General features: G+C 34.6%; 1 protein-coding gene across 1 annotated transcript in view; it reads right to left on the bottom strand.

Annotated features, from left to right (window-relative positions):
• Positions 1 to 5,992: 5,992 nt before the first annotated feature.
• Positions 5,993 to 17,363, bottom strand: part of LOC123282499 (ubiquitin carboxyl-terminal hydrolase 25-like) — a 91,895-nt gene continuing 80,524 nt past the window's right edge. Inside the window, exon 8 of the mRNA XM_070487755.1 lies at positions 5,993 to 6,938. Coding sequence (XP_070343856.1) covers positions 6,774 to 6,938 — 165 coding nt within the window. The 3' untranslated portion in view covers positions 5,993 to 6,773. The remainder of the gene's footprint in view (positions 6,939 to 17,363) is intronic.

Here is a 17,363-nt window from a genome sequence, read left to right on the forward strand (position 1 = left end):
GTTGGTAACAGTGGAAATGAAGAGGAAGGACATTTTGACTATTTCTCTTTTTTTCATTTTTCCAAGATTGCCTTTTCCACAGTCAAAGACATAAGCTGGCACAAAGAAAGTCAGGGAGGACAAGATGGGATTAGGAAAGCAAGGGAAAAATGAAGATTATATATAAGTGGATTAAAAATGGATACAATTGTGAGTCCCAGATTGAGTGAAATATCTGAAATTAGAAGGAGTCCAGGATATGAGAGTCTTTTAAAAATAGCTTCCCAAATTTGCTCTGCAAACTTTTTCAAGACTTGGAACTGATGCTGTTTTCTTGGAGATCAACAGCATTAAAGAATCAAGATGGAAGGGACCTGATATTTGTGGAGGCTTTAGCTAAGTGTGGGATTTATTCTCAGATATTTTAAAGTCAAACCTCATTTAAGATGTTCACTCTAAATATTAAATGATCTAGCATGGTTTTGTTATCCACATTTTGTAGATGATAAAATTGAGGCTCATAAAATTAAACAACTTGTTAAAACTACATAAGTAATGAATGACAGAGGGTGAATCTGAACTAATGGGATCTGCTTCCAAAGTCCATGTTCTTTACAAAATGGCATGATGTGATGGCGCTTTTTCTCCATCCATTCAAATCTCATCTCTGAATGAGGAGAAAAAAATGGTTGATATTAGAATTTTATAAGAAAGTTTCAGATAAGAAAAAATAAATGGGATGCTTATTTTCTTTTTTCTGTGCTGTTAACAAAGAAGTAGTTTATTCATTCAAACTCAATTATACCCTCAGGTACCAAGCTAAGTTAGTTAAACACAATACTCTAACTACTTTGATAAAATTATCGCCATAACATTATCTTAACAATTATTATCTTATTAATTCATTTTTAGTACCTGTTTTACTTGTAAACTAATAAATAAACAACGTGAGCCTGGCTCTCAAATGATTGTGAGATGGGTGAGGAAGTGTTACATTCATTATCAGTGATCTTTAACTCTTCCGGATTGTTAAGACTCCTTGTGATTATTCGACTTAAAGTTGGTGTTGAGTACAACATGTTGAACAGAACCTGCATAGTGTTTAAAAGTGGAGGTAAAAGAACATTTAACAAAAATTTAACAAATAGCCCAAATAGCAAGGAGAATGGAATGGGCAATGATAATTGGTAATACTGAAGGAAGCTGAAGAAATGGCAAAGGCAATTGAGGTAGACAGAGCGGCCTGAGTAAAAACAAGAAACAACGTGGTCAGCAGTCAAGCTGCCTAGAATGGAAGATCATGCAAGGAGCAAGAGGAGAATAAAAGAATGAAACAATGCATGAGATTTAATAATAAATGCACAATCCTCAACTTTGTCTGAAAACTTCAATTGCATATGCATGGGATTTGTTACTGGTAAATCATAGACAAAGTTTGGCGAGGCAGTAAATTGACCTAACACTGTTCAAATATTTGACTGCAAATGCTCAGTTAGACATTAATATTAGAAAGGTAGTGAATAACAGCAGATTGCTGAGTTCCATGTTGCTTGGCCTGAAAGGAAATTCCTGAGAAGATATGTTTAGTTCTAGTTTCAGTATCAGCTCAGAAGGGTCAGCGCTATACCCAAAACATTGAGTAGATCCTCTGGAATATTTAGAAACCAGTGTGAGGAAGAAAATGGAAAACACACACATACATGAAACCAACAGTAAAAATATTTACCTAGAAAGAAAGAGCAAGAGATTAATTTTAAGTATCTTCAAATATTTGAATGTCTATAACATAAAAGGGTGTTAGATTTAATTTCTGTGAACTCCAGAGATAGATTTAGACCCATTTGGATCTGGAAAGCACCAGAAAATACATTAAGAAGAATACTGGTTAACAGAAATTTTCAACATAGAATTGACTATGATGGTCTCTGCTTTGCTAAGTTTCACTTACAGTTTGAAAAGGGATCATTAGCTGCAAGGATGGAGCCTTAATGTAAGGAGGAGCAGCAGAAGTATTGCTAATGAAGACTGAACACAAGGTGAATGAGAATATTCAGGAATGATATGCTTTTTAACTGTGCCAAGTCTTGTCTTAATCTTGGTTTAGAATCTTTCAAGAAGATCTTAGTTTCTAACATGATCTAACAATTCCAGGGATTCTTTCCAATCTAAGTTCCAGAATCTTTGCTGATAGAATGCATTCATCTAGTTTTCTTTCTTTCCTACTTTCTGGTAGCAGATTGTAGCTCAAAATTTTTAACTTGCAGAGATGTGATCCAATGAAAGCAATCTAAGTTACCAAAATAGAGAAGCCTTTTTTATCTACACATGTGACTAAATACATGCAGTTCACAAAAGGTCAACCCACTCTTCCATGTAATGGAAAATGTGGTTGCACAGCTGATGGTTTTTGCCTGGGGTTAGTGGTAGATTTGATTACAGGCTGTTGCTTGTTGCAAACAAAGCCAAAATCGGTGCCACTTCATAGATGGGTTTAAGACAGCACTGTTATACTTGTTACAGCTCCACATTCATTTCCAGAGTCAGGGTTTCTTAGGTTTAATCATGTGAAATTTCTAATATTTAAATTCTTTTTGGTTTACAAAAGTGAAATATTTATATTTTTGAAGCTTACACATTTTTTCATTCCTCATTGGCCACCACACCTAAGTTTGTCACTTCAAAAAAGATTTTTGTGTATTGTTGTAAGAGATATTTTTTTAGTACTACTTGTTTGTTTTATAATCGCTAACAAATAAGCATATTTTTTTCTTTTTAATACAGTATGCAATATAAACAGACTGCATAACCAACAAAAGATATTCAATGTGAAACTTTCAAGAAGATCTCTAAAACTCTTCCTCAGAAGACAGTTTTAAATCATTGAGCATTTTGAGCCTTTAGTGAACATACAGTGGGTATGTAATTGAGAAAACTTAATTATCAGTGGAACTTTTGTCCAGACTAATTAAAGATCATTTCAAGTAGATATTCTATGAGTCCTTGATAATGGGATATACCTGGAATACACAAACATTCAATCTATCAATACAGAATTGTGAATGTCTGATGATACATTTTTCCCCAAAGAAATTTACTATTTTTTTAATGTAAAAGTGTTTCATTTCCCAAGGCCACTTCTGCCATGATCATATGACTACTATGATCTATTTGACATTTTTCTGATTTCACTCCATGTTTACTTTGTTCTCGTATAGTTATATTTTATCATAGGATATTCAATGCTCTAAATAGCACACACATTTATAGATCGCTTATAAAATAATACTATTGATGAGTACTAGTTTTTTCTTGTTTTCCAGATGAGGAAACTAAAGTACTGAAGGACAAAGCTAACTGTCCATAATCAAAAACTAAGTTTTCAAGCAAGACTCCAAAGTAGAGCAGAACACTCACAAATGCACAGTGACTGCATTGCATTCAACAGTTTACGTGGAACTTTGCTGAGTTCCTCTTACCCTACCTTCTCAAGTTAAGCTGATCAGGTTTTTTTTTTTTTTTCCCTTTCTTTTTTCCTTTTTTTTTAAATCGGAGCCATGGTACTAGATGAGGGAAATCAGATCTCTGTGGCCATTTTCGTCCTCCTGTGCTTCTCAGAATACCTACACCTTTGATCACCCCTCTTCCTAGTGTTCTTGACCATCTACACAGTCACTCTGGTGGGGAACCTGGGCATAATTGTGTTCATAAGGATCAATCCCTAACTCCACACACTGGTACTTTTTTCTTAGCCATTTATCTTTTGAGGGAATTTGTTATTCCAGTGTATTCATACTCAAACTGCTAGAAATCTTGGTCGTGGAAGACAGAACTATCTCCTTCAAAGGATGCATAGTGCAACTTTTCATTGGCTGCACATCTGTGATTACAGAAATGTTCATGTTGGCAGTGATGACCTATGACCAGTTTGTGAATGTTACTAATCCTCTTCTCTACACAGTCACTGTGTCTTAGAAACTCTGTACTCTCTAGGTAGCTGGGACCTACACATGTGGTGGAATATATTCCATGATAATCACATATTCTCTTTTGGAATTATCCTTTGTGGTTCTAATATCATAAGTCACTTCAGCTGTGAGTATTCTGCCATCCTCTCTTTATCCTGTTATGACCCCTACTTTAGTCAGACGACATGTTTAGTTATTTCTATATTCAGTGAGGCTTGTAGCCACCTGATTATCTTCTTCTCCTATCTTGTCATGATTGTCACAATCATCCAGATGCCTTCTACTGGTGGACTCCAAAAACCCTTCTCCACCTGTGCTTCCCAGCGGGCTTCCATCATCATTGTCCATGAGATCATCCTTCTTCTCTACTGTGTGCCCAACGCCAAAAGCTCCTGGCTCCTGGTCAAAGTGGGCATTGTGTTTTTTACACTCATCATCCCCATGCTGGACCCCCTTATCTACAGCCTTAGAAATGAAAATGTGAGAGTGATGGCCAGGAGTTTAATCAACTCCAAACTGCTTTCTCATTCAATATAACTCACGTGAATATATTTATTTATGTTGTACTTACATCCAACAATTTTTCATATATATTTTTGATGCTTTATTTTAAGTAAGTATACGATTATGTTTTAAATCAATTAAATATTGCACTTTCCGTGTTTTTGGTGGTCAGGACACTCTGAATTAATGTAGAAATAATCCATTCTAACACACTTAATCTCAGCTGGTTTCAGAAAAGAAAACGTATTTCAAAATCTTCCGGTTAGACATTATGAGAGTCAGAATGACAAAGAAGGGATATATATTTAGAGACTCATTACTTATGCTATAGTTTAAGTTGTGCTTTATAAAAGTGCTGCAAAAACACAGACAATAACTGCCTTTACTGGATCTGCACTCAGGTTCTCATAACCAATTCTTTTGACCCAGAAAGTTCTATAAAACAGAACTTTTTGTTCCTCTTACTACTTTACTGCATTCCAAGTGAAGTGAGGACCTGGGAGTTTGCATTATGAGAAATATTATCTGACTTTGAGCACATTCTGAAAATATTAACTACTGTCCATATGTACCACTTATTTTTGAGTATCAATGTAATATTTTATTCATTAGAACGTTTTGAAAATAATACTGAATAATAAGGAAAAGTTTAACTTATTTCTAAGAAGACATATCCATTTCTCAGAGATAAAAAGACTGATATTAATAAAATATAATTTTCAATCATCCATTCTCAACAGTAAACTCTTCCCACCTATAATTTTCTTTGTATCAGTACATGACATCCACAACTACTCAGTTGCTTAAACAAGAAAAGGAGAAGGCATTATTTATTTTGATTTACTATTCTGTAGACTCTCTCAAGGTTCTGTCAGTCTGTTGTATTGTTTCTGTCCCCAAAATGGAAATATGTGTTCATGTTTTCTGAGTTATCATTGTCATTAAGGGAGTTTTTAGTAGTTAATACCAAATTAATATACTTCCCACATTTCTTAACCTTATATAAGGCAGGAATCTCAGATAATCTGTAGTGATTTTTTAAAAATATAAAACCATTTATTTTACTTATCAGCTTAGAATTGTACAATAGTTTTTATTACATTTATTATTTTAATCTAACTCTTTGCAAAATGTAGGATCTGCTTAATTCTCTGGCTTCATCATTTTAGATTTAAACCTTCTGAAACATATTTTTCAAACAAACATCCATGTAACTCTCAAGTAGATCAATACATAGAACACGAGTACCCCAGAGTCAATTATTGGCCCTTTCCTCCCTCTCTCAGCAAGTCAAAGGGATGGATTTTATCCAAATGATGCAGTGGCTTTTCTATATAGATTTGATATCTACCTACGCCTCTCAAAACTACAAATTAATATTCCTTCTTTGCAAACTTTATGTAAAGGAAATCATGCGTTCTGTATCTTGTGTATCTGACTTTTATGAATGAATGTTATGTTTTATAAATCATGTTGCATGTATTTATAGTTTATTCAATTTTGCTTCTATTATATATTTTATATTATAAATATTTCTGATTTTTCTTTATTCCATTTGGGGTGTTTCAATTTGGGGGCATGTATACCACTACACTGCACATAATTACTCTTTAGAATGAGATTTATACCCAGAAGTATTATGTATTTATTTAGATCTTAATTATTCAATATGATTTTATCAATTTAGACTCCTAAAAGGAATGTTTGAAAGTTCTAAAGTTATAATTCACTTCCTTGGCAGTGTTTAGTATTATTAGATGTTATGATTTTTACCCATTTATTTGATTTAGAATATTTCATGTGTGGTTTTAATTTGAATATTTATGATCATTGAAGTAAGGCACATTTTAACATATTTGTGGATTTTTTTTTCTTTTCACAGTGACTTCTTAGGGCGGTTACCAGTTTTCATTTAAATTATTATGCCATTGTTATTATTTATTCAAAAATTTATTTCATATTATGAAAATAATCTTGGCCATTAAGTACCTTGAAAGTATTTTTGCATTTTGGCTTTACTTTTCACTCAGCTAACGTCCTCAAATAAAGAGCAAGTTTTAATTTTAACTTAGTCAAATGTATTACTTTGTAATGTTTTTCTAATTGTTGAAGATTATATTTATCTACCCTTGAGGTGTAGGAGACATTTGTCTATATCATATTCAAGGATATTTGTTGTTCTTCATATTGCTCTAGGAGTCTCCTGAAATTCACTTTTGTGGTGGTATGAGGTTTGGGTATATAGTAGATTGTTTTACTTGTTCAACATTGTTTGTTCTTTCTTCGTCTTCGTCATGCTTTTCTGTAGGCAAAGAGAGAACAATTCTAATGTGGCTTGCTTGGGACAATGGAAAGTGAATGTGTCATAAGTTCCATAATGGAAGAAGCTTTAAATGCCCCTACATGGTTTGAATCTTTCCTCCTTGAGCTTATGCATTCAACTTTGAGAAGAGCATACCACAAAATAGTGCATGTTCCTTCAGCCTGGTCCTGGAATGAGAAAACAAGGGAATTGAGCCAAACTTAACCAAACACAGCATAGCAGAGCTATGGTCAATCACCACCATTCATGGTACTACTTCGTTTTTAAGCAGATGGATATATCATTGCCACATGCTGTTTACTGAAAAAAATCCATTCTCTCCTTGTTACTCTGTAATACAATCTTGTCATAAATGAAGTGCCCATATGTGTGTTTATCAGTATAATTGTTAGCTGTTGCCACAATAACTCTGATAAAAAAAAACAGCAAGCAACCAATAGCTTTAAAGTACAATTATTTATTTTCAAACATCAGGAGGTCATCTGAAGTCGCTCTACCCTAGGCTATGAGACTAGGAATGTTTTGCTTCGCACCACAGTTCTGTGAATATAGATTGCTCCATATGTCTTTTATCATTTTTAGAATATTTGGCTATTTGTCTTGTGGAAATGTCAGAAAAGCAGTAGAACAAGTGAAAACATTCTAGATCTCTTAAAGCCTAGGCTTAGAACTGCCATACTTTCTTCTCTGCCAGCAGATCATTAAACATGTCACAGGACTGGACTCATAATCCAAAGATGAAGAAATACACTCCATCGATAATAAAGTATGTAGACTTTACAGATGCAAGGAGATGGTGGGTAACTGGACCCAATCATTCAATCTACTTCAGGCAGCTTTTTAACTCTCTATTGCATTTCATTGAAGTATTTGTCATTACTACATATTCTTAATTATTTTAGTTTGAAATAAATCAATTAGAAAATTTTTTTCATCATTTGCACTTTCATACAAACTTCAAGATTTACTTTGGTCATTTATTACATACTTTTGAAGCCTGAGCCCGCTGTGGGCTCTAACTATTATACTTATTCTTTAGATCTCCACTTTAATGCATTCTTAGCTGTAGCTATGCCTTCTCTGCTTCATTAATCTATACTCCTCCATCCTCTTTACGTCTTTCTGAAATATGAGCTGGTTTTTATTTTAAACGCTGTCTTTATTAGTGTGACTTTGTTATTTGATTTATTCCTTCATTATCATTACTCTCTTTGATCAAGTTTATGATGGAGGGGAGAGGCAACAAAGATATATAGATTTTAATATATTAAAAAATCCACACTTTCTTTATCACTTCATAGGTGGATGATGGATAGATAGATAAACCTATAAGTTTATTTACTGGTAGACATGCACAAAGTTTGAAAAGTTTAAAAAATAAAAATTAATATTATCTTTGTTGTTGGCTTATCAATTCTTTTTTTATTTCTCACTATAATATCAGCTCAGTGCTGAAAAGGCAACAACAGAATGGGAGAAAATATTTGCAAACTATATATCTGATAAAAGATTTATATCCAATACCTATATAAAGAACTCATACAACTCAATAGCAAAAAAAATCATAATCCAATTAAAAAGTTGACTAAGCACTTGATTTAGACATTTCTTCTAAGAAAATGTGCCGATGGCCATAGGCATATGAAAAAAATGTGTGATACCACACCAATCATAAGGGAATAACAAATGACATTCATAATTAAATATCATCCCACAAATGTCTGGGTGACTACTATTAAAAAATCAAAAGACAAGTGTCGGCTAGGATATGGAGGAATTGGAAGACTTGTGCATTGTTGGTGGGAATGCAAAATGGTGCAGCTGCTATGGAAAACTGTATGGAGGTTCTTCACAAAATTAAAAATTGAAATACTATATAAAATAGTAATCCAGCTTCTGGGCATTTATGCAAAATAATTGAAGTCAAGATTTCAAAAAGATATTAACATCCCCACATTCACTGTAGAATTGTACAAAATATTCAAGATGTAGAAACAGCCTAAGTGTCCATGGATAGATAAATGGATAAAGAAAATGGGGTAAATATATACAATAGAATAAAATTTAGCCTTAAAAAAGAAGGGAATTCTGCAATATGTGACCACTTGGATGAAGTTTGAGGACATTATGCTAAGCGAAATAAGTCAGTCACAGAAAGATAAATACTGCATGACTCCACTTACATGAGGCATCCAAAATAATCAAATTCATAGAATTAAAGAGTGAAATGATAGTGGCAGGGGGCTGGGAGAGGGAGAAATAGAGAATTACAAAACAAGGGACATACATAAAATTTCAATTAAGCAAGATGAATGAGCTCTGGAGATCTGCTGTACAAAATTGTGTCTGTAGTCAACAATATCGTATTGTATAATTAAGGATCTCTTAAGAGGATAGTGCTCATGTTAAGTGTTCTTACCACAAGAAAATGAAATTAAAGAAAGAAACATTAGTACATTATGATCACTAAAATCCAAACTTTATTTGGGTTCCATCAGTTTTTCCCATTATTTCACTTTTCTTTTCTGGGATCCAACCCAGGGTATTACTTTCCATTTAGTTGTCATGTCTCCCAAGTCTCCTCTGGTGTGTGACAATTTCTCATTCTTTTCTTGTTTTTCTCGACTTTGACAGGCCTCAGGCATACTGGCTAGTTAGCCTGTAGGAGGCTTCCAAATTTGGATTTGTCTGATGTCTTTCTGATATTAAACTGGGATTACGGATTTTAGGGGAAGAATATCACGGATGTGAAGTCTTTTGCATCACATCATATCAGGGCATAAATGATATCCACACTGTATCACTGATGAAGGCCACATTTATTCTTTGTTTAAGGTAGCATTGGACAAGTTTCTCCACTCTAAACTTGAATGTGGAATTTGAAGCTCAGTTGAGTTAATAGCAGCTATTTCTGAATTTTCCTTTTTTTTCTCATTTAAAACTCAACAGTTTACATTATCTTTAATCAATATGTATTATTTCAATAATTTAATATCTACAAGAAATTAATGGAATAGACTCGGTGATGTAATTATTCCTAATGATTTAGAAGAAAATGCATCTACCACAATGACACAAGGGATATTGTTTCTACTAATTGTATGTTTCATCACCCACTGAGTAATACTTCAATTATGATTCTCTGTAGTTTATATCTCCACAGTCATACAGGCAGATATAAGATGCAGAGCTTTGCAGAGTTTAGACTGTGGTTTCAGCTTTTAGCTTTTTCCTTATATTCTCTGATATTTCTTATGTCTTGGAAGTATAACGCCATTTTACTGGTATACACATTGAAATATATTGCCACTTGTGTTACAAACGTCAAACCTTGCTGTCTTAAAGAATGTTTGACTACAGAGAAGGAATATGCCTGAAGTTCATTAACTGTCAAAAGAAATGCTCAGTAAAATAATCAAGATCTTCTGGCTTCAGGTCATTTCATGTCTCTTTTGTTAAATTTCTCTTTAGGCGGAAAACATGGAGCTACAGCTCATATAGATTATTCCAAAAATTATAGATGATCCTTTTTATGGTGAGAGACTTTTTGTGTGTGAGGAAGATTGGTTCTGAGCTAACATCTGTTGAGAATCTTCCTCTTTTTGCCTGAGGAAGATTGCCTCTGAGTTAACATGTGTGCCAATCTTCCTCTATGTTGTATGTGGGATGCCACCACAGCATGCCTTAATGAGTGGTGTGTAGGTCTACACCCAGGATCTGAACCCACAAACCCTGGGCCACCCAAGGAGAGTGTGCAAACCTAATCACTACATCAGTGGACTGGCCTTATGGTCAGAGATATTTTAATTGTCACTAACAGGCACGAAGTGTTTCTGACAGTTAAATTTTGTATTACAGAAACTAGCAGAAGTTAGCAATGGGTAAGTCATAGAAAATTTATGTGATATATGGTGATTTTTGAAATTTTATAGGCCTAGTTTAAATTTGAGTACAAAACTAATCCTAATCTTTGATTTTCATGAAAACTATTTGAAATCATTTCAGGGATAAAATTCTGTAACGAATTCTCAAGCATTAGGTGAAAGGCACAAACTAGTTACATTTTAAGATTCATTCCAACAGATAAATTCTGTGGGCATTTAATTCTGCATTATGTCTAGAAATGGTCAAAATATAAAATAATTAATGCTAAAATTTATGTGGCACCACTTGCAATGCCAAGTTATCTCCTTGATAGTGTGATTCTTAGAACCGTAACAACGTACCCTGTGCTTCTATTCTGGCTCTTCTGTGTTTTTACAGTTTCTTTCATTCTGGAAATTCATGTTTCAGTACTACATTAAAAATCCTAACAAGAGCTGAATTTTAAACAATAGGCTCATTACTACATATTTTCTATATCAGTGGTTCTCATAATTTAGCATGCAACAAAATCACCTGGAGGTCTGGTTAAATCACAAATTGTGGGCCCCATACCAGAGTTTTTGATTCGGGAAATTTTTGATGTGACTAGAGAATTTGCACCCCTAACAAATTTTCAGGTGCTTCTGCTGCTGCTGCTTGGGAAGCATACTTTGAGAATCACTGTTCTATACCAACTTCAGAGAGAAATATGAAGCCTCTTTCTTTTCTGTTTCTCCTTTCTATTCATTTATATTTTTAGGAATAACTATTAGTTCTTTATTCAATAGGAATCATGATGTTATCTAAAGGAAATCAAAGTACCATACCTATTTTTATTATCCATTGTTTTTCAGACTATCCAGAACTCCAGGGGCTGGCCTGGTGGCGCAGCGGTTAAGTTTGCACGTTCCGCTTCTTGGTGGTCTGGGGTTTGCCAGTTCAGATCCCGGGTGCGGACATGGCACCGCTTGGCACACCATGCTGTGGTAGGCGTCCCACACATAAAAAGTAGAGGAAAATGGGCACGGATGTTAGCTCAGGGCCAGGCTTCCTCAGCAAAGAAGGGAAGGACTGGCAGTAGTTAGCTCATGGCTAATCTTCCTCAAAAAAAAAAGAACATCCAGAATTCCAGATTCCACTCTTCCTGGTTTTCTTGTCTACCTACACAGTCACTATAGTGGGAATTTAGCCATGATAATAATCATCAAGATCAATACAAATCTCCATACGATCATACACTTTTTTCTTAGTCACTTATTCTTTATAGACTTCTGTTATTCTATTGTAGTTACACCTAAACTGTTGGAGAACTCAATTGTGGAAGACAGAACCATCTCTTTCTCTGGTTGCATTCTACAATTTTGTTTTGCTTGCATATTTGTAGTAACAGAAACTTTCATGTTAGCAGCGATGGCCTATCACCCATCTTCTGGCAGTTTATAACTCCTTGCTCTATCCCACTACTATGTCTCAGGAGCTTTGTGTGCTGCTGATGTCCGAGTCTTACTCATGGGATATAGTGTGTTCCCTGACACTCACATATTTTCTTCTTGTACTATCCTATTGTAGGTCTAGCATCGTATATAATTTTATCTGTTACCACTCTGTAATTGTTTCTTTCTCCTGCTCATACCCTTATATCAGCCAGATGCTGTGTTTTATCATTGCCATATTCAGTGGGTTGAGCAGCCGGATGATTATTCTGCTGTCCTATATACTAAATTTTATCACTGCTATGAGGATGCCACCAGTAAGTGGGCGCCAGAAAACTTTCTCTGCCTGTGCCTCCCACTTCACAGTCATCACCATTTTGGGATCCATTCTTTTCCTTTACTGTATCCCTAATCCTAAAACATCTTTGCTCATAGTTAAAATAGGTTCTGTGTTTTACACAGCAGTGATTCTCATGCTGAATCCCTTCATCTCCAGTCTTAGGAACAAAGATGTGAAAGACACATTCAGAAAATTAGTTGTCACAACATTGCTTTCTAACTCAATATAATATTGTTAGATTCATTATTTTGTTTCTGAAAAAATCAGATTTATTATGCTACAGATTATTCAACTCTTGTAGTGTAATTGATAATTCCAATCATTTTATCAATAGGCCATTAGTTAATATATCTGTGGCAGCACATTTTATGATTATGTATTTTTTCATACATTAATTTTCAGTGAAATAGCTCTAAACCACATGTAAACTAAAAATTTAGAAAATAAAATTCTTGGACTATATTTTACAATATTTGGAAATTGTCTTTGGATGCTTTATCATATAGTTAATTATATATGTGTGTTTCCAAAGTAAAACTAATTCGTTGTTCATCCCTAAATTCATATATTATTTTATTCCCAAAAAATTGTGTAGTAAAAGCAGTATGATATTACAGTAGTAAGTCCCAAAATGGGTTCAGGCATATGCATTCATCTAAATTTAAATAAACATGCCATTATAATTTAATGAAGAGATGATTTTCAGCAAATAATGCTGAGATAACTGGATATTCATAAGGATAAATGAGCCTTAATTTTTTCCTCACACAATACACAACTATTAGCTTGAATTAAATGAAATCAATCATAAATCTAACATAAAAATTAAAACTAGAAATTTTAGTATTTAAAATTTGAAATTTTTGGCAGCAATTTTTTCAGATAAAATGTGAAAAGTATAGATCACCCAAAAATTGAGAAAAGAAACTTCCATCAACATTCGTATCTTGTGGTAAGAGTTTCCTATTGATGAAAGACATGATTAAGAAAAGAAAAATGTAAGTCACAGGCCAGGAGTAAATATTTGCAATATAGATGTTTGACAAATTGTTTGTACGTGGAAGATATAGAGAACTTTTTACACTCAAAACAAGACAAACAATCTGCTTAAAGAATTGGAGAAATATTTTAGCGCTTGAAAAATCAAGATATACAAATCATCTATAAACACATGAAAAAATACTAAACATCATTAGTTATCAATGAAATTTGTGTTAAATCCACAATGAGACACCACTGCATACTAGTTAGAATGGCTGAAATGAATAAGACTGAAATACTAAGTATTGATGAAAATGTGGAGCAAGTGGAATGCTCATACATTTCAGATGGGAGTAAAGGGTAAAATTAATTTTAAAATAGTTCACAATATCGTAAGAGGTTGTGCAAAAACTTTCAACACAGCTCAACAATTCCTTTCCTAGGTATTCACCCATGAGAAATGAAATCCAATATTTTAGCTTAGGAGAAAATTGATTTCTAGAGTATATGACATAGGGAAGGGAAAAGAGTAAGGAGAGTGATGTTTGTGGATATTTTTGTGCTTTTATGAACTTTTTTTGGCTTTTTGATTTTAAATACATGATTTTGGGGGCCGGCCTGGTGGTGCAATGATTAAGTTCACACGTTTTGCTTTGGCGGTCCAGGGTTCACCAGTTCAGTTCCCAGATGCGGGCCTATGCACCGCTTGTCAAGCCACGCTGTGACAAGCATCCCACATATAAATTAGAGGAAGATGGGTATGTATGTTAACTCAGGGTCAGGCTTCCTCAGCAAAAAGAAGAGGAGTGGAAGCAGAAGTTAGCTCAGAGCTAACCCTCCTCAAAAAATAAGCAAAAAATAGTGATTTTCCTAGAAAATGTGGATTTTCTATCCATGAAGACGTGTTTCCATAGACCTATCAAGGTTAAACAGGAAATGACTGAAGAGATATGGAAAGATCTTGGCTCTTAACATAGAGAAATATGTGTGTATATATATATATATATATATATATGGACAAACACATCCATAAATTTATACACACCTAAATAAATTATGGTACTATATACATATACTTGTTAGCATATGTAAATCTTGTCCTACGTTGTGACTATGATTGCCTTCTTATAATATCTATGTTACCAAGCCTTTCAGAACCCTACTGATGAGGTATAATTGCCCTCTCATGTAATTGTCCTTTTGAGGTTCATGAGAGTTTAGTTTGTACATAAAAGAACAATTTTCAAATTGCTATTAATACTGAGAACAATCAGATCCTGTTTATATGAGTCAATGTCTAGTCAAGACATAAAACAACTATTCTTGGTTTTTAAGGAGAGGGAAATTAGAACAGTGATTTGTCTTAAATGTACTGGAAGGACTGCTGGAAGAAAAAGGGGGAAAGAGATCTTCCAGAGATTAGTAAAGAAGCCATCAAACTCAGCAGGCTGGAGGCAAAAATTTTTCTCAAGACTCAGCCCTCCTATTGCCTTCGCTGCTCTTTGAGTTGGCTGGGGTTTTGATTGAGACCTGACAGATATGTAGCTCCCTCAGTTATGAAAGGCTCATAATGGTTGAGCTCTACCTTCTGATATTTGAGTTCACCACTCTCTTGCTACCCCATGCAGCTTAATAGCCAGACAAATATTGTGAGGGGGAGATGGTAAAGGTTTTGTGAAAGGTCTCAATTCTCTAGTCAGATTCTTTTCTCCTAAGTACCATGACATTTATGTAGAACGTTTCAGTCTGCCTTTCTGATTCAGGTCCCCAGCCCCCCATGCCCCCTAGAATATAACACATGCCCTGTGGGAAATATTGGTCATGACTTTTGGATTTCTTTAGTTTTTGGTTCATGAATAAATTATTGTGTGTCCACAAAGCATTGCTGTATTCTTTGTTTTCTCAGTAGTATCCCTCTGCAAGCCCCAAATGTGAAACTCAGCATTTTTTCAGAATCAGAAAAAGTTGGCAGTAAAGGAAACAGCTGGTGATAGCAGGTTCACCAAGGAGGATCTCTTTCCTCTATGAAATTTTGATTTGTTTGTCCTAGTTTTTTTAATTTTTCTCTTTAAAATAATTTTTGCAATTTCTCTTTTTAAAAATGTTATTTCTTCTAAGTTCTTAGTTATTGCATTTACATTTTTGTGAGTAAACCTGCATTTTAAAAAATATACTATAAATAAAACTTTCATTAATACAGAAAAAAAAAAATGTTATTTCAGGGGAAATGTGGATCTGCAGTATCTTCTCATCCTACCTGAATTAGAAGACAAGGACTGACTCTCCAATGAACAATGGAAGGTAGAAGACAATGAGTGACATTGTTAAACTGGTGAAGAAAATAACTGTAAAACTATGATCCTACGCCTAAGAAATATTCTTTAAAAATATAGATGGAACAAAGCCTTTTCAGAAAAAAAAAAGCTAAAGAAATGTCTTCAGTGGGTTTACAGTAAAAGAAATCATAAGAAGAGTTCTTCAAGCAGAATGAAACCTGATAGATCTTGGAGCATGACTGTTGACTATGGAAAACTCAACCAAATAGTTGCCCTTGAGCAGATGAATGTGGCTTATGGAACATAGTATTCAATCACTGATTTGGCAAATGCATTATTTTCATTTTTAATTTTAAAAGAAAAGCAGAAACAATTCACATTTCCATGGATGGATAAAAGTATTTCTGTAAAGTTTCACTCAGGGCCATGTTAATTCTCCAGCTACCAAGAGGTAGTTAGTGTGCTGAAGGTCTTAGTAAGACACAAAGGAATGAAAAGATTCAGAGAACTGCAACATCAATGATGTGTTTAGGGTTTAAGTAAAGAGAAATAGTCCAACATATCCTCCCCAAAATAAAAGACAAATTATTGCATTTTCTGTTCCCCACCAGAAGTGAGAAAGCACAACTCTTAGAAGAACTCTTTTAAGATTTAGAGGCAATACTTTCCTGTAAATACTGCTCTTACTCTTATACCGGGTCTGATAAACAACCCTTAAGGTAATTGATTACCACTTTCTGGAGTATATAACTTTGTATAATCTCCTCCCATTGTGTGCAGGTGAGACCTGTGACTTGCTTCTAAACAATACAATATGGCAAATGTAATAGGATGTCATCACCTTGGTTAAGTTATGTTATATAGCAAGAAGAAGAATACTGCATGTGCAATTAAACTCCAAAAGCTCTTCCTTTTCAGTTAATTACATGGGGGTTTATCCTGGGGGGGCTTGGTTTAATTAGTGAAAGCCATTGAAAGAAATACTAGGTCCTTCCTGAAGTTAGAAAGACTCTTTTCATTGCTGACTTTGAAGACCATGCTGTGAGAGGGCCTACAGAGAGGACCATGTAACAAGGAACTGCAGGTGGCTTCTAGGATCGGATCAACAGCCTGCAAGAAAATGGGTACCTTAGCCCTATATCTGCAAGATTAAATATACCAACAACTTGAAGAGCTTTAAGGGGATCTTTCCCCTGTTGAGCTTCTTATCAAACCACAACTCTGACTGACATCTGAATTGCAGCCTGATAACACCCTGCAGAGTCCAGAAAACCCAGGTAAGTGGTGCCTGGACTGCTCCCCTGTAGAAACTGTGATATAAAAATGTGTATTACTTGGGGCTGGCCCCGTGACCGAATGGTTAAGTTCACACGCTCCGCTGCAGGCAGCCCAGTGTTTCGTTGGTTCGGATTCTGGGCGCAGACATAGCACTGCTCATCAAGCCACGCTGAGGCAGCGTCCCACATGCCGCAACTAGAAGGAGCCACAACGAAGAATATACAACTATGTACAGGGGGCTTTGGGGAGAAAAAGGAAAAAATAAAATCTTTAAAAAAAATGTGTATTACTTTAAGCCAATCAGTAGGCAGTAATTTATTCTGCATCATGGAATCATCATATCATCATACTCATATATCAGGTGACACAAAAGTTTTCATCTTTGACTGGCTCTAGGTCAGAAATCGGCTTCAGAGCTGG

This window comes from Equus asinus, chromosome 17, assembly GCF_041296235.1.
Source record: "Equus asinus isolate D_3611 breed Donkey chromosome 17, EquAss-T2T_v2, whole genome shotgun sequence".
Taxonomy (NCBI): Eukaryota; Metazoa; Chordata; class Mammalia; order Perissodactyla; family Equidae; genus Equus; species Equus asinus.